Source organism: Vigna angularis, chromosome 11 (assembly GCF_016808095.1).
Source record: "Vigna angularis cultivar LongXiaoDou No.4 chromosome 11, ASM1680809v1, whole genome shotgun sequence".
NCBI classification, from domain to species: domain Eukaryota; kingdom Viridiplantae; phylum Streptophyta; class Magnoliopsida; order Fabales; family Fabaceae; genus Vigna; species Vigna angularis.
In genome coordinates, this window is record NC_068980.1 from 6,245,854 (window position 1) to 6,264,981 (window position 19,128).

At 31.7% G+C, this 19,128-nt stretch overlaps 2 protein-coding genes across 2 annotated transcripts; one reads left to right on the forward strand and one right to left on the reverse strand.

The window, feature by feature from the left end:
• The first annotated feature begins 13,425 nt into the window (after positions 1-13,425).
• LOC108333296 (probable CCR4-associated factor 1 homolog 11) lies at positions 13,426-14,834 on the forward strand. Its single transcript, XM_017568701.2, has one exon. It carries the CDS (start codon positions 13,829-13,831, stop codon positions 14,771-14,773), a length of 945 nt encoding a protein of 314 aa, XP_017424190.1. The 5' UTR covers positions 13,426-13,828; the 3' UTR covers positions 14,774-14,834.
• Positions 14,835-17,829: 2,995 nt separating this feature from the next.
• Positions 17,830-18,324, reverse strand: LOC108332898 (transcription repressor OFP4). Its single transcript, XM_017568196.1, has one exon. The coding sequence runs from the start codon at positions 18,322-18,324 to the stop codon at positions 17,830-17,832; it is 495 nt and encodes a 164-aa protein (XP_017423685.1).
• Positions 18,325-19,128: the final 804 nt, after the last annotated feature.

Below are 19,128 nucleotides of genomic sequence, written 5' to 3' on the forward strand. Positions count from 1 at the left end.
AAATTAATGTGTAATTCTAGATTTATCTAATCAATGAATGAACAAACTTGTCTATTTGTATTAATAAACTCGTCTAATTTGTGTGTGAAAACACTTGTCTAATGTATATTGTTATAGTTATGTAATCAATATATGAATGACTCGTCTAATCACTAGTAAAAAAGGGGATACTAACGCGTCCATTATGCTTCGGTTGATCAGAAACCGAAGCAAACACTGGCGTAGTGGCATTTTTGAAATTTTTGCAAAAATATATGCATCGGTTCTCCTTTAACCAAAGTCATAGAAACTATATGGCTTCAATTTCACTTAGAACCAAGGCCATAGAGTCCATGAAATCTACTAACAAAATATTTGTGCAAAGGTTTTGGCTTTGGTTGTCCTTAGAACCGAGGTCACAGAGTCCGTGAAACCTGCCAACAAAAGATTTTTCACCTGACAAAATATGGGGTTTTGGCCTCAGTTGTCCTCAGAACCGAAGCTAAAAAATTCAACTGACATTCTCACTCTGCATTCTTACGTTTGAACTGACAAACTTTATAAAAGGGAGCTATGACATCGGGTTTGTAGGGAACCGAGGCCATAGCCTCCTTTCATAAAGTTTATCAGTTGTAACGTTCAAATTTTCATAGAGGGTAATTAATTCTGTAAAGGGGTTTTGGCCTCGGTTCTAAGAGAAACTGAGGCCATAGACCCCTTTTCTGAATTTTTTAAATAATTAAAATATACATTTTTTTATGGGTTTTACCTATAATATATATATATATATATATATATATATATATATATATATATATATATATATATATATATATATATATATATATATATATATATATATATATATATATGATGAAAATATGAGTATATAATGAAAAATAAAATATTTTGAAGATTTGAATAAACTTTACATATATTTAATAAATAAATAATTGAGAGAATAAAAAACATGTATAATAAAAAATAATTTTTTTAAACTAATGAAAAAGAAAACGTTGAAAATAAGTTTTATAAATTACATTAAGTTAAGAATGTTTTATTGATCTAAAATGGAGATGGAGCAAGTATGTGTATTTATATATTTATTCTCGTTCTCATACTTAAAAATACTTAAAATCATTGAGTATTAAGTATTAATTGTATGTCATACTTAAAATAGTATTAAGTATTAATTGTAGCTACATGTATTCAATAAATATATAAAACTACCACGAATATGAATAATATTCATAATAATGAATTTATTAGATAGATATCCATAACTCTATTTTTAGGTAAAATTTGTTTAATTTTGATTGAATTCATCCAAGTGTAAACGTAAGATTTAGTATATTTTTATAATGAATTCAAATCATATTAAAGTTGCTTTAATTTAGTTTCGTGTTTTTTGCGCTTATTTTATTAATGATACAAATAATTTATAAAATATGGTAAATATAGTTATGTTTCTATTTTTTTCTTTTAATTGCAGATTGTGAATGCATCTTAATTTTAATTTTATATTTCTTTAGTTTTCTCGCTTAGTTAAACACAATATCAATTGAATATAGATTTTATAAAGACAAAAGAGATTATTGAAATAATAAAGATATGTGTGCATTTAATTATGTATGATTGTGACGTAAAGCATTTAATTACTGAAGTATTACTCAATGTGACATGAATAGTAAATAATTTAGTATTTAAATATAAAAAAATTAAATGTTATATTAATTAAGATAGACATTATTTTATAAATTAATAATCATTAATATATAAAATGATATTTTATTATTAATAAAATGTTATAAGTAGTTTATAAATTAGAGTATAAATTAACTTTTAATATTAACAAATAAATTTCAGTTAATTACTATTATTAGATTTTAAATTAGTTTCTAATTAATAATAATAGTTAATAGTTAAAACTTTAATAGTTAACATTATAAATTTGAACTCTGATTTTCAAATCAGTTATAAATTTTTATTGATAATATAAATTATTTTTAGTTTACGGTGTCTAACTTAATTAATTGTTATTTAATAATTTTTTTAGAGTTATTTATTTGAGTAAATATATTATATCAAGATTATTTCTTAATTAAATTTTATCGAGATTATTTCTTAATTACATTTTATTATAATTTAAAAAATCCATCCTATTTTTCTAGCTAAATTTATCTCGGTTAACCCAAATATTAATATTTAAATGGACGGAAATCAAACATTGGTTAAATCAACTTTGAAAATCTAAAATTATAGAAAAAAAATTTAATTGCGGAAGAGAATTGAAACAGTTAATAGTTTCCGTCCATTATTCATAGTTGATGTATTGTGTTTCCAACGTATGGCCTAGATAACCACATAATTATGATAAAAAACATAATCACTTATGTGGACATACACCATATAGTACGTGTGTATTTGAGATTTATACATAATCCCAAAGCAATAAACCATATAATCGAATAATTACATTTAATAATATAGCAAGTCAGTCTTAGACTTTACAAGAACGTACGGTCTCGGCCGAACGGCCTTACAAAAAGAGTTACTATAATTAAACAATACAAAAGTACGAGTCTGACCGAACGGTTTACAAAAAAAACAAATACCGAACGGTCATACATCCAAAGATGGAAAATGGCAATAGACCACCTTATAACAAAAACTACTCTATTGACCGAACATCCTAAGGTTCGGTCTTAACTTCAACATCTACCAAATTTTCTTCTTCCAGCGTATCTTCCAACAGCGCGTCCCATTCTGCTCACATCCACACGGATGATCATTGCAACGACAAGACGAACGTACAAAACGAGACATGACAGAAAAACACAGGGTAAGCTTATGTAGTTTAATTCATGCATAAACATACATTTCACAAAATCATTCAAACAAAATAATTCATAGTTCGTTCACACAAATCCTAATACTAGACTGACTGTCCGGACTGTATGAAATCTGCATAGCTACAAGCGTTCGTGCACTCGGGTGATGTAGTAACTGGGATGCCCTCAATAGCTGTCACCCGAGGTTAGCCCTATCTGTCCAAAGTAACCCTAAGGACTAGAACCTCCTGCCGTTCCAACACATGACCTACCCTCCTCTACGTGAAGACGAGTACTCACGGAACATCAAGATGAACAGCCAGCTTAGCTTACCCACAGTCATACTTTACAACTTTCAATATTCACACATGAGTCGTTTCTTCCCGGAACGCTCGTCCATAATCCACAACATTTCCATATCATATTTTCTTCATCTTTCTTTAATTATCATTTCACTTAAACATTTCACACAAAGATCCGTTCGGATACAATTTACCGAACGTTCAACCCTGACTCAGGACAAGACCGAATAATTGGAACGAGACCGAGAGGTCTCCAGTTCTAGGAAGGATTTAGACCAAGAAGTTTACTATCGGTTTTAGAAAGAAACCGAGTACAATCATAAATTACCAAAAACGAGTAGAACGAACGTAGCTTATAAAATGAGTCAATCATATGAACTGACTTTTAAGAGTTTTAACCGAACATCTAAATGACCATGCTCAGCACTAAGGCTCTAGGCCGGAACCAATGGACACAAACACTTCAAGATATTCAAAGAATAGTACGTAGAGGAATTCCCATGAAGAAACCGAACGCTTATGAAAACTTAGATTATTTAGGTTTAGTATCAAGAAATACGAATGCCAGTTAAAGACTGAACACTATAGTGAGCGAACCCTAGTGGGCTTGAACAAACGCTCTTATTATGAAGTTTAGCTTAAGGAGCTAGAACGAGTACCTAGTGTAAGACCAAACACTTGTTTAGGACGAACACTTGGTATAATACCTAGTTCTACTAAACCTTAAAGAGAGGGTCTTGATAAATATACCAAAATACTATTGAAGTAGTGTTTAAGAATAACTAAAATATACAAATACATATATATATATATATATATATATATATATATATATATATATATATATATATATATATATATATATATATATATATATATACTTAAGCTTATCACGGAATATCAAGACATAACTATGCTTTGGCCGAACGCTCAAACATAGTATTACAACACGAAGACACTCGCCCTCAACTAGGATTCTTCCTAAATGAAAAAATCCAATTCTAACCAAGTTCACTCAGAAAACCGAACGGTCAAAGACTGTTCAGTAACGAACATATACTATCTTAGGGGAATTTCATATTTAGAATTCATATATATTCAAACTCATTTCTTAACATATAACTTCATAACTTTACACATTCATATCATAATCACTTTCATATTTCATACCATCCAAACATAGAGATTTCATACATTTCATGCATCATAACATAACTCAATCATTTTCATATCAAATCATATAGTCAACGAACGTTCATACAGCACATAATCATGTAAATTAAATTAATAAGCTTCCCTTACCTCTAGCGTGAACGAGCATACTAGATATAGAATGCGGTTTGTCTGACTAAAATCCTTCTACCCTCAACGTTCAATCCACTCTTCAAATCAAAACAAACAACAACCAACTGGTTCAGAAGAAGACTATGAACCCATGCAATCAGAAGTTGGTTTGCATGTGCCAGGGAACGAACGACTAACGGAGAAGAAGACTTACCAGATCAGAACTCGAAACTGATCGGTTCAAATTGAAGTTTAGGACGCCGGGGGTGCTTTTACGGTGCCTGGACGGAGATTGGAAAATGGTGAGTTTCGGTAGATAGAAGGGAAAGCTTTTTAGAGAGAAGGAGGAGAAATGAAAGATCAGAGTTTGGGAGAAGAAGGGTGCATGCAGAGAGAGTGGGACGGGGTTTTCAGAAAAACACAGTTTTGCTTCCCACGTTAAAACGAACGTCCGCTCATCTGCTGACACCTGTCTTCCACTATCTGATTTCCAAATCCTCGTTGCTTGACACCTGACGTCCGTTCAAAGGAGTTTTGGATGCGTTTATAATTTCTCGTAAATGGTTTTAAATATATTTTATATTGTTATGAATTTGATTATATTTAATAATTAATTTCGTGATATTCTAATTAATAGAAGTCATAAAAATAATCTTTAAAGAAAGTAAACATTAATTAAAAGATGATTTTTTTCTCCAAGTGTGCCCATGCGTAAAGTAAGACATTAAATCTCTCATATACGGTTATAAAGTTTAGATAACTAGTTGCTTACGTCTTAAAACAAATTATTCTAAATATAAAATCAGAAAAGAGAATAACTAAATAAGGCAAGCCTTACACTAAAAAAACGCTTATGGTAATTATATAATTATAAGAATAAAAAACCATGTAATTAGTTTTACATAAAAATAGTATATAAATATATAGTTTATTGAATAGGAAAGTATTTGTAGTTATTAAAAGAAAACAATTTGTAATAAAAGAAATAACGCAAAAAAATAATTGAAAAAAAATATATTCATAACTAGTAAAAAAGAAGTCGTCCATTTATATAGTGTTAGAACATATAAATGATTAAAAAAAATATAAATAAAATTTGAGTTGGAAATAAGAAAAATAATATTTAGAAATGGTAAAAGTGGAGATTAAGTAGAGAAAAATAAAGTATGGTTATATATATATATATATATATATATATTTATTGACCATATATGGGCTGCGGAAGCTGTTTGGGAGTATTTATTAAAAAAACGGCCCACCTATCCTTCCGACAGCGCTGCATGCCTTATCTTTTTTCCGTACCATGTAGAAATAACTAGGTAACTGCTACTGTTAGATTCCAATTTAATCACGCATTTTAATTCTCTCAACTACTTTTTGTGTCTCTGCCTCATCAAAAACAAACAAACTCATGCAACCATCGTCTTTTCAGTAATAAATTTTAGGCTTCACAGCCTTTTGTTCGATTATGTCAATTTAGTTCATGATTTTTAAAAAGTGTCAATTTGGTCCTTATTTATTAAATTTTGTATCAAAATTGTTCCTTCCGTTAAATAGAAACAAACTGCGTTAAAGATGAATGATCTGACAGTATTTAATGATAACGTGTCATTACACGTTGAGGTGAATATTAAAGATATGATTTTTTTAATTGGGAAAAAATTGATTCAGTATTTTGATTTGTGGGAAATTAGGGCATTTCCTCAACAGAGTGGAGAAAGTGCGATGGAGAAGAGACTTCGTCAGCAGCGGAAGAATTCATTTCCTTATCCACCAAACAAAACCTCGTATCTTCAAAATCCTAATTCAAAACCCTAATCCATTCCATTAAACCCTCCTCTCCTCTGTGTACCTCTCTCCCTTCCATCCTCTCTGATTCCATCTCCGCCTCCGTCCAATCCTTCCAGAACCTTCTAGGGTCCAACTCGAACAAAACCCTGTCTCTCCTCATTGTCCTCCCTCCAAGCTTCGCCGAAGCTCCTCCCGCTACTCCGAACCTGAACCAGTTGACGAGAAACCTGGACTTATCGTGCGCCTCGAAATTCTTGCCCACATTGCTCTGTTGTGCTTTTCGCATCCAAGAAAATTGTTCCTGCTCTATGCTCTGCTTCTCGGCATTCAGGCTGAATCGCTTGCCCTGGATCGCTGAAGCTCCATGCTAGAACCCTCTATGCCTCGATCCAGTTCGTTTTGGAAGCGAAAAACCCAACGTACATGCCAGTGGAAAACCCAACCTCCATTGACACACAAGAACAACAACCACAGCGTCGTCCAAAACCCCAATCGAAAAGAGCCCCAAATTGCAGAACCCTAATCACGTAGAACCCATCCCCACCGCGAGAATCCTCATCGCGCATCAACATCATGCCTCCTCAGACCTGTAAAGCAAGAGAACCAAACCAGAACATGGATAAATCGCAACGCAGCTGTCGCAACCGGAATCGCGACGGGACGACGATCAAAAAAAGAAACGCTTAAAAAAAAAAGATTGGGTGTCGTCACCATAGTTTATTCTGGAAAACTACAGAAAAACCATAAAATGATAAGGCATGGTCTACGAAAATGAGATTCTTGGTTCGAGAGTCGGTTATGCGTAGGGAAGGTATTAACACCCTACAACGCCTGCCCGAAGGCAGTACCTTTAACTAAATACGCGAATCTGATGTGGTTTTCAAAATGTTTAACTATCCCCTAAAATAAAACTCTTAAAGAAACAAAATACATTTTTTTTAATTTTTTGGGCCTGACAAGGATTGACCTCGTTCCTACGTATTCTCATTTAGAATGAGAAATCATGGTTACGTAGTTCTTTTAGAAACTGCTTGAAAATTTTGTTTGAGGAATTGTTTGAGAAATTGATTATGGATAAATTTGGATTTTCGGGGAAGTAAACCTGACAAGGACTAGCCTTGCTCCTACGTATCTCCACTTTTGATGGAGAATCAAGGATCACGTAGTTCTAGCTGAGAAATTGATTATTGTTTGAAAATGTGGATGTTTTTACTTTTTGAAGATTTTATATTTTTGGTATTTTTATATAAGAAAGGGAAAAGGTTTTTTAGCACAAGGACGATGCGAGCGATCATACATGCGCTTAACCTTTAAAACATTTTTTTTAGTATATAACTTTTTAAAAAAGAAAGAGAAAAGGTTTTTAGCACAAGGACGATGCAAGCGATCACACATGTGCTTAACCTTTAAAATATTTTTTGGTATTTTTTTTATAAAAGAAAGGGAAAATGTTTTTTAACACAAGGACGATGCGAGCGATCACACATGCGCTTAACCTTTAAAATATTTTTTGGTATTATTGAAAAATTTAACATTTTGGTCAACTGGCTTACGAAAATGAAATTAAATGGATAATTAAGGAAAAAAAGAACATAGGTAAGATTGAATGAGGGAGACAAGAAAACATGACCGACTCCTTTGGAGGAAGTTTTAGATCCATTTGCAAGAGTTATGAAATGATGTTTTTGTCGAAAGGAAATATATAAGAACAAAGAGGTATTACCAAAAATGTGATCAGAAATACCTGAGTCAATCACCCATGAATTTTGACCTTCCATGGATTGAGAGATGCAAGTTGTTGATGTACTTAGATATTAAGATGGCTTTGCCACACTGTTAGACTTTAACCTTAAATACTCTTGACATTTATCCTCGGTGAAGTTAGAGGTGGAGGTTTCAATCTTCAAAATATTGGCGGTTTTGGAAGAGAGACCATGTAAGGAGTAACAATTCTATTGATTGTAACCCATCATTTTATAGTATGTGCATTAAGGACGTCCTCGACCTTTTCTTTCTCCTCCTCTAGTGCCACGTCTTCCTCTTCCTTGTGTGGCAACCATGATAGATGGTTCCACTAGTTCATGCGCTTCCTGAATTTGAGGTACCGGGACACGCAAAAAACGAGTGATCAATGTTTCCATGGAAAGGACCTCATGACTAGTCAAAAGTTGATCTCTAATATGATCAAAATCTGGATGTAGGGAACGAAGGATCAAGACCATGTAATATTTGTCTAATTTCTTCTTGTTATCCTCTAATGAGTAGTTTCCAAAAACATACTCAGTTCTTCAACAATAGATTTGGCTTTAGTCATGAAGAATACCATATCATGGCCTGTCATTTTAAACATGTGAGCTTGTTTGTCGTGTCATAAAGACGTTGAATATCATTGCATAAATACTTTGAGCTTTCTTCCAAAAGGAGTGACAAGTTTTGAAAGCTCTCAAAGATATAAAAAGTTTGGGTTCCACTGATTGTCATAACAGGGCACACAATTGGAAATCTACTTGTTACCGTTGATCAGCTTTTTTAGCAAGCACATGACTTCCATCTCGCTCAAGGTGGTCATAATTCCCTTGGCCAAGGAACCACGTTTCAACAGTAGCAAACCACGATAGATAATTTTTTCATTTAGCTTCTCGGAAGTAATTGACAGACTTTTGGAGAATGAAAGAGCACTGCCATCTTTGAAGAAAAAAAAACGCAATAGCGAGAAACAAGAAAACCCTTTGGGTTTAGACCACTTTCCTCAAGGGAGGCTACGTAACCCTTTCGAAGAGGAGTTTTAAGGGTCAAAACTAGGAGAGGAAGGATTGACGACCGTTGTGGAGGTGTCGCGACAACGATTCCTCCAGTGGGCGCGACATGTACTGTTCAAGCGTTTGTTCATGACGCACAAAAATGGAGTGTGTGGCGACACATGGAGGAGAACTAGACCCCGACACCGACGGAGGTGATTGTCGCTCGGAGAGACGAACCAAATTTGTTGGTCGTCGGACAAAACTGTGATGACGACCGGCGACAGACAACGACGGACAATGAAGAGTAGTGGCTGATAGCGTTGAAGAGGAAAAACAACAATAAACAACATCAGTCACCAAACAGATATTACGAGACAGAAACCAAACCAAAATCAACCCGCTCTAATACTAACTTGAAAATTAAACTATAAAATAATTCTAAAAAACTATATTGATCCCTCAAATAATCTTAGAATAAATATACAAAAGTACCTAATAAATAAAGTACCTAAATATAATATAATCATATAAATAATATTTAATAAATATAATCATATTATAAATAAGGTAAATATATAAAGTTGTATTTTTATGAAAGAAATAGGAAAAAAATAGAATTTTTTGATAAAGTTATTAAAAAATTAAAATTGAATTGAAAGTGCTGCATTAAATAAAATATTAAGTAAAATATTGAAAAAACCTCACACCCAATCAATGAATTTTTAACTCCTGTTTCTAAGAACGGAAAGACAGAGGTGTGAAAATACTATGAAAGTGGGAAAATCGATGCTAAATGTACAGAAATCAATGCATAATTTTTAAACTTTCTGATAAAAACTTGCGAAAAAAGTGTTACCCTTTTACCGTACCTACTAATATAATAATCATAATTAATTAAAATAATTAATATTGAAAATATTAATTTATTTAAATTTTTATAATTTATTTTAATATTCTAACTTAAATTTATATTTTTTAAATGTATTTGTATATTTAATTTATTTTAAAAATTATTATTTAAATATATTAATATATTGATCAAATGATCTACAATCCTTTTAAAATTTTCTCTTCGTTTCCTCACATTTCTCACTGTTATTCTCAATCCAAACAAGTATGCTTATGATATTTTTATTTATTTATTTTCCTTCTCCGTTCCCTTAAATTTACTCTCTCGTGCCATTAGGATTTTGTATCGAATATGAAAAACTCATTTCTTATAAATTCTACTTCCGTTATTATTGTCAGAACCATTAAAAACACACTAAAATCTCTATTTGAGTGGAAGACAAATGACGAGCAAGGGAGCTGGAAATCAGAAAATGAAAAACAGGTGTAAACAGTCGAGTGGCCGTTCGATTTTGGAGGATAAAAGTAAACTTAGTTTTCCAAAATTCACGTCACTCTCTGCATGCAACCATCTTCTTCAATCTTCTGAAACTCCATTTTTCTCCTCATTCTCTCTAAAAAGCTCTTACTTCTTCTCTCTACAAAATCTCATTCTTTTCTTCTTCCGATCATCAAACAGACCACACCTGAGCATCTCCGACATCGAGGACGTTCGTTTGAACCGATCAGTTTCGAGTTCTAAGTTGGTAAGTTCTCTCTTCATTCAGCCGGTTGGTTTCCTGGTACATGCAAACCTAGTTTATGGGTTGCATGAGTCAATCATCTTGTTCTGAGAGTTTCTGGATTTCTGTTTGGTTTAGTTTCTTAAGGCGTGACTGTAGAACGCTAAGGTCTCTGGTAAAGGTGAACCCATATTCTGAACTGTGAACGTTCGGTCACGCTTAGAGGTAAGGGAAGCTTATATAATTTGATTAAGATTCTTGTTTTGAATTGATGTATGTTCGTTGATTTCTGAATGAATATGAAGTATGATTGTTGATATGTTTTGACTGTATGAAGTGTGAATATTTACTATGATATGGATGTATGAATGTATGAAGATAGATGTTGAGAAATGTATTGATAAGATTATGAATTCTAAGTCTAGAGTTTTATGTGAAAATTTATCTTCGTCACTGAAGATCTTTGACCGTTGGGTTTTTCTGTGAACTCGGTTGAAACTGAATTCTTTCATTTGGAAAGAATTCCAGTTGAGGACCGAGCGTCTTCGTTCTGTAATATCTGTATATAAGCGTTCAACCAAGGATATTCGTTCCTTGGTGTTTGATGGTAAACTTAAGTATATCTATATGTATTTGTATATTTCGTTCGTTCGTGAACACTATTTAAATGGTATCTTATTATATTTATCAAGCCTTTCTTATATAAGTTTAGTAGTGTTCGATCTTACACCAAGCGCTCGTACTAAGTAGTGCTCGGTCTTACACCAAGCGCTCGTACTGAGTAAGTGTTCGGTCTTACACCAGGCGCTCGTTCTCGTTTCTGTAATCTATCTTTATAATAAGAGTGTTCGTTCAAACTCCATAGAGTTCGCTCTCTACACTGCTCAGTCTTCAACTGACATTCGGTTTCCTTGAGGTTTAGCTCATTAAGAAGCTAAGTATTTATTGGCGATCAGTTTCTTCATATGATTCCGTCAAGTACTATTATTTGGTGTCCTACAGTACCTGCCTCAATTGGTTTCGACCTAGAGTCCTAGTACTCAGCCTAGGCTTTACGGTGTTCGGTTTGAACTCTCAAGAGTCAATTCATTAAATTGGCTCACTTGATAAACAACATTTGATTATATTAGTCTCTGAGAAGTATTATTGTATTCGGTCCTTTTCACAACTAGTGAGTAACTCTCTCAATTTGATTATGTTTGAGTTGGAGACATCTCAGTCTCACTCCAAGTGTTCGGTCTTGTTCTGGATTAAAAACTAACGTGCGGTATTTGGTATCCTAAGGGATCATTATTCAAATTGGTTCAGTTGAGGTTTTAATAATGAAAGATGATAGAATACGATATGAATGAAATGACTTCGGTTATGGAAGAGTGTTCCGGGGAGGAATATCTCATGATTTGATATTGGAATGGTAGAGTATGAATGTGGGCACGCTAAGTTGGCGGTTCATCCTGATATTCCGTGATTACTCGTTTCTCACATAGAGAAGGGTAAGTCATGTGTGGGAATGGCAGGAGGTCCTCGTCCTTAATTTGGACGGAATGGACTAACCTCGGGTGACAGTTGTTGAGGGTATCCCAGTTACTACATCACCCAGGTGCACGAACGTTGTAGCTACACAGAATTCATACAGTCCGAACAGTTAGAGTCTAGTATTAGGCTTTGCATGAAAGAGTTAATGAGTTATCTTGTTTAAATTGATTGAGTGAGATATATGTTGATAATTGAATTAAATTACATAAGCTTACCCTATTTCCTATTTTGTCCGTTTTATACGTTTGGTGGTTGTCCTTTTGTTGCAATGATCATCCGTGTCGATGTGAGTAGAAGGAGAAGCTTTGCTGGAAGAGGCGCTGGAGGAAGAAAGTTTGGTCGAGGTAGAAGTTAAGACCGAACAGTAGAGTCGTTCGGTCAATAGTTAGTTTCTTTGTGTGATAATCGTTCGGTCATCTGTTGTTTTCTTCTTTTGTATGACCGTTCGGTACGTTTTCTATAAATCGTTCGGTCTAGATTGCATATTTATACAGTTTTAATTTTCCTGTTATCTTGTAAGGCCGTTCGGCCATAAGCGTACGTCTCATCTCTTGTAAGACTGATATGGAATATTATTAATATATGATTATTTCCTTATATAATTTTTATACTGTGTATTTTTTGGATGTTACAGTTATCCACCAATAAAAATAATTTTAACAAATCTTATAATATAAAATTTTACGACAATAAATAATAACATAGTGTTACATTATTACTGGTTTAAACTATTCTTTTGTAAAAACTAATAGACGCTACAATTAAATGTTTAATTAAAACTATGTTACTTTTTAAATTACTTCTGTGAAAATTACTATATAAATGTAATTTTTGTTATAAAGTTTATATTAAGGATATTACACACATAAAAATCACCATTTCCCGTTATCACACGATATCATTTTGAGAAAAACTGTAATTGTGATGAATTAGGGATAAATTATGATTAAGGCCACTAATTGTTCTTTTCAAATATATGGTTTCACTTGTGGATTGGAATCAAGAACATACACAATCACTTGGTTGGAAGCTTGGAGGGTACAGTACAATTCCTATCCCAAAATTAAATTTTAGTAATTTCTGAAAAACATGTAAATAATTTTATATTATAAATATATAAAATAACTTGTATACTTAAAGTTTTATTTATTACAAATTATATTTATAACATAATAATAAAACCTTAGCAATTAAGATTCAAACGTGTCAATATTATTTTTCTACAAAAGTTCCTTTACTTTTAATCACTTAAAAGACATTTAAGGTAACATTTGAATTTCTAAAAATATATCATGCAATTTATAAAAATATAAAAAAAATCATAAAAAGTATAAAATCTGTGAATGATTTCAGTAAAAAAGAATGAAAAAGTATTACTGAAAGAATTTGTTAAATCTAAAAAAGCATTCCTGGATGTCTGAACTTTGAGCATTTACCAAAAAAGTTGAAGGAGGATGAAGTGTAGGTGACACATATAAAAAAAAAGAAAAAAAAGTGGAACAGGAATAGGAGTATATGGACCAGGCGGTTCAATGGTGCCAGCAATGGCACAAAGTATTAGGTGGATGACTCAAAATTTTCTGAACGTTTTGAACTTCAATACAACAGTTATGCACTCTTCACATAACACCAATCTATATCTATATATATTATATATATACACCTCCATTTCCCCACAGCTTATACGATCACCGCTTCACAGACACACTCACTGTCACGTTCCCCACTTTCGAAGCAACATCGCCAGCCACCATCCATCATCCACTTTTTCTTCCATATAAAACTTCCCCTTCATGATTTCATCGCAAACAAAAAAACCCTTGTTTTCCTTCTTCCTCCTTTTCCTTGTCTTGTTGCAGAAGCGATTCCAGATGGGTGTGCTCGACCGAGACTCTTCTCATTCCCAACCCAATCGGATCCTGATCCGTGAGGTCTGGGCCTCCAACCTTCAATCGGAGTTTCAGATCCTTCGCGACGTAATCGACGATTACCCTTTTGTGTCCATGGACACGGAATTCCCTGGAGTTATTTACCTCCCCCAAGTGGTGGCTCCGGCGGAACCCGCCCGCCGCCATCTTAAACCCTCCGAGCATTACAGCTTCCTCAAATCCAACGTTGATGTCCTCAACCTTATCCAGGTGGGACTCACGCTTTCCGATGCAGACGGTAACCTGCCCCACCTCGGGACCAGTAACCGTTTCATATGGGAGTTTAACTTCCGCGATTTCAACGTGGAGCGTGATTCCCACGCGCCGGACTCGATCGATCTTCTCCGCCGTCAGGGGATCGACTTCGGGCGCAACGCGGCGGAAGGCATCGACTCGTGGCTTTTCGCAGAACTGATGATGTCATCGGGGTTGGTGTGTAACGAGGCGGTGAGTTGGGTGACGTTTCATAGCGCGTATGATTTCGGGTATTTAGTTAAGATTCTGACCCGACGGAGCCTGCCCCATGGGTTGAAGGATTTCTTGAAGATTTTGAAAGCGTTTTTTGGAGAAAATGTTTATGACATCAAGCACATGATGCGGTTCTGTGACAGCCTGTATGGCGGTTTGGACCGGCTGGCGCTAACCCTGAACGTGGACCGGGCCGTTGGGAAGTGTCACCAGGCCGGGTCCGATAGCTTGCTGACGTGGCATGCGTTTAAGAGAATGAGGGATATTTATTTCGCGGAGGATGGGCCCCAGAAACATGCCGGTGTTTTGTTTGGATTGGAGCTTGCGTATTCCTCTAGTTGAGGGACTCAAAATGAAAAAAGAAAAATGATATATATAAATAAATATTTTATTCTTTATTTTATTTACTGGATAAATTAATTATAGATTCGGAAACTGCCAAACTCATCAATCTTGTCTTACACGGTTGATGAAGAGGATGAAATTTGACACTTGAAACGCACGCAATGCCATGCGTTGGCTCTTGGAACTTGAAACAAGTATGGGATGGCATTGGTTCACTTTTGTTTTCTTTTTTAATAAATTAGGATAATTCACTTCAGTTTCTGAACCTGCGATTTAATTAATACTTTAACTCTGTATTTATTATTTAGTATGTATATATATAATAAAGATATAAGTGATACGTTATAGATCTCTGAATAATTTTTTGTTTGGATTTGATTCTTGAAAAATTGGTCTATGATTCATATCTGTTTTTATTTGAGTCCTAGAAAAGTGAAATACATTTATATGGGTTGTTTATATCATGGCTGAGATGTGAAGTGTAAGGTAGTAATTTCTGCATTTATGCATTTATGGATTGTTGTTTTTTGTTCTGCATGTATTTTATGAAAAGGCAAAGTCATTTTCAAAATAAATTTGATTTAGATATAGGATGATTTGAATCCTAGTTTTAATGGACTTTGTCATGCAAATAGTTTTTGAATATTAGTATCCAATCTACCAACAATATTCACTAATGAATTGAAAGTGTAGATGTCAGAATCTTATTCATCTTTATCTTATAACTCTTTATTTTATGTTTTTCGTTGAGTTTCCTCCACCACCCTCCACCTTCAACCACCTTTCTCAACTTTCCTCCAATTTCTCCAATTTCAAATTCAAGTATAACAATAATTAAGTATGTAATTATTCTTTAATAATAATAAAAAAGTCTTTAGTATTATGTATGCTTTTAGTTTCTTTTGAAGTAAAATTAAAATTTCTTCTTGTCCAAAACTTACACATTTTTGTTCTAAACTTTAAAAATAAATAAATATAATTATTTTAACTTAATTACATAAACATTGACACTGTGCCCAACGGTGAAAAAAATTTAAATGTTCACATAAAATACGTTTCACACATGAAAAAATTAACAAATTACATTAAAATAATATATATTTTATTTTTAAAGTTTGAAAATTAAAATTATCAAATTTTAATATTATATTAAATTTGAAGGACTAAATATATTTAATTACCCATATATTATTGGAAAAATATGTATTAAGTGACGTAAAATAAATGTATAAGACAAAATAAAAACTAATTTCTTTCCTTTTTTTCTTTTCTCGTACTCTTCATTTTAATCATTGGAATTACAATGTAAACAAAAAATATTTTTTGTTAAAGTATTCTTTTAAATACAATTTATTACATTCATTACATCACCAACATCATATCAAAATTGAAATTTTTATTTAAAATATTATTTAGGCTGATGTGAATATTATATAGTTATTGTTCAAGTATTTTTACGTGAAAAAATTATATAATTAAATTTTAAGTTTTTTATAATTTTTTTTATTATTAATTGAGACTTCATTAAAAAGATTCATTATGTTATTATCTAAAACTTTCATATTTTTGAATGCATAAACCGAAATAACATTTAATTGAGTTTTTATTAAAAAATATTATATTAAGTATCTAATTTGTTTATATTTTTTAATTGAGTTTCCTGACATTTGATTTTATTAGATAAAAATAAATAAACTTTGAAATCATAACCAATTTTATCAAATGACATTATTTTGTATCTTTGTTTTAGTATTTAATTAAAAAATAAACAATGACATAATTTTATTGTGATATTGTGTTTGAAACTAAAAATCAAATATTCATGTCACTTCACTTAATGAAAAAAATATATATATATATATATATATATATATATATATATATATATATATATATATATATATATATATATATATATATATATATATATATTATATTCGAAACATATAATGATTAAAAGATATAATGACTTTGAATACTCAATAAAAGAAATTAAAATAACATTAATTAAGATCGAGTATAAAAAATAATTGATTTTGATATTTTTAAATTATTAACAATTATTTTATATCTGCAAAATTGTTGTATTTAGAAATAAATAAAATTGATTATATTTAAATTATTTTATCCAGAAAAACATTTAAAAATAATATAATTTTAAAAGAAATCAATTCAAATTTAATATATTAAAAATTGTTAAATTATCTATTCAGAGACAATATTTAACAAAAAAAAATCAATACTTTATCTAAAAAAAATTAAAATATAAACTATATTAATTTTAAACAAAACGTTTTAAAAAATTAAAATAAATATAAATAATTTAAATTTCTTAAAATCAGAAAAATGATACCAATCTAAAGCTAATTATTTGAGTCTCCTACAAAAAAATTTATAACGCAAAACTGATACTGCGAAAGACGTGGTGATAGGAGCATCGTATTACTGGTGACATTTGATATTTCTCTTCTCATGACATCTCTCTCTCTAGTATCTTAAATTATATATAACTTCCATTAAACAAAAACTGAATAACTCTGATAAAACTAACTAATTCAAAATTCTGTTTAACAGACTAAATCTTTTCATCCATGCAACTAGAAGTGGATTGAGATATTAACTCGTAAGAAATTTAGAAAAAAGTAATAAATTCAAAGTAAAATGAATTCTTTTAACTTTTTATTTTTGTAAATTAATTTAAACAGAAAATTTCAATTAAAACATCTACAAAAATTAATTTAACGTAAATTTTGTTTAAATATTATCTTTTTATTATTTTAGACAAATTTATAATATTATATATATATATATTACAAAAATTAAAAACTTTAAATTACAGAAAAAAAGATGAATCACACCCTTGTACAGCCCTAATTTGATAGAATATTTATAACAAGAAAACTACTTGGATCAAAATTTGAGATCTGTTTATTATAGTATTTTCAGGAGTTACATGATATATGAAAAAACTGTAACATTGATGCACAATGAATTAAATGAACTGTGGCATGACACAGATGAATGATAGGGTTACACTATAAAGAAGAAATGCATCAAATTTTGTTATTGAAAGAAGCAGCATTGGCGTCTGCGGCGTTGATATTCTTCTTGGGGAACGTTTCGTGACAAATCTCCATGAAAGCTTGAACGATAACTTGGTGGTGACAGGCGGCGTTCAAGCGGAGGAAGCACTCGAGAAGGTCTTGAAGATCGGTTTTGGTGAAGATTTGTCTCTGGAAGATCATTTGGAGCATGGACTCTCGAAAATCCTTGTGCGGGTCCTTTGAATCCTTCTCAACCGCCACACTGTCAATGAGTTTTGAATATGGTTTTCGCATGTTGTCATTGTTGGGGTTTTCATGGTTTGTGCGAACTTCGAAGAAGAGTTTGTTGTCTTTGTCGCCGGAAGTGGTAGGGTTTGTGTTTTCTCGAATTGAGGTGTTGAGTTTTGGGGAGGGTTGGAGTACTTCATAGGATTTAGGGTTGCTACATCCACAACCTCCATTTGTTTTGAATAGAGCTAACCTTTTTCTCTTGTTGGAACACATTGTGATTGCACTGAGAAATTACTCGCTAATTCTGGTTTTCTCTGCTAATCTTAATAAGAGGTTGCTAATCTCGTAAATCTTATTCTTCTTTTTCTTATATAATGATATTTAACTTAAAGATGTAGGTAAAAAGATTTTTTTTTCCAATAGATCGAAAGTTAGGATAATTAAATTAAAGATATAGATAAAAGATGAAATTAGAGTGATTTGATATGGATAAAAGATTTTTCTTTTTAACTAATTTGTTGTGTGTGAAATGCAATTTCACAAAAAGATAGAATCTTATATCTCATAACTAATTAAAGAATCTTGATAATGTGAACCAAATCATAGTCACGGAACATTTTTGTTAAAGAAAATTTCACCTTGTTGGCAATAAACAGTTATTCAATATTTAAAGTTTATATTATTTTATTGGTGAGAAAAATAAATAATGGTTTTTTTTTCTGCATCAAATCACATTCTTGTTAAATTGACCAAGTGTATGTTGTTGAAAGTCTAAAAAAAAATAAGGTTAATTTATAATATATAAGGAGGCAAACCTTTATAAACAGTTTGTGGAGTTATAAGATCAATTTAAAGTATATAAGTGGATGCATATCTTACTTTATAAGCAGTTTTGTGGAGTTGAATTAGATTTAAAGTCCATTATTTTTCATGCCTATGACATTAATAAAAGTATTTAAAATAAATAGAAAAATAGTATTTAAAAGCATTGTCTTATAAGAAATTTTCTATCATGTGAAAATTTGCAGAAGTTAAACATTACTAATCAAAATCGGTTTTAATTAACTACCTACTAAC

Coding starts and splice junctions, on each gene's coding strand:
- LOC108333296 (XM_017568701.2), top strand. CDS start 13,829: ATGATTTCATCGCAAACAAAAAAACCCTTGTTTTCCTTCTTCCTCCTT.
- LOC108332898 (XM_017568196.1), bottom strand. CDS start 18,324: ATGTGTTCCAACAAGAGAAAAAGGTTAGCTCTATTCAAAACAAATGGA.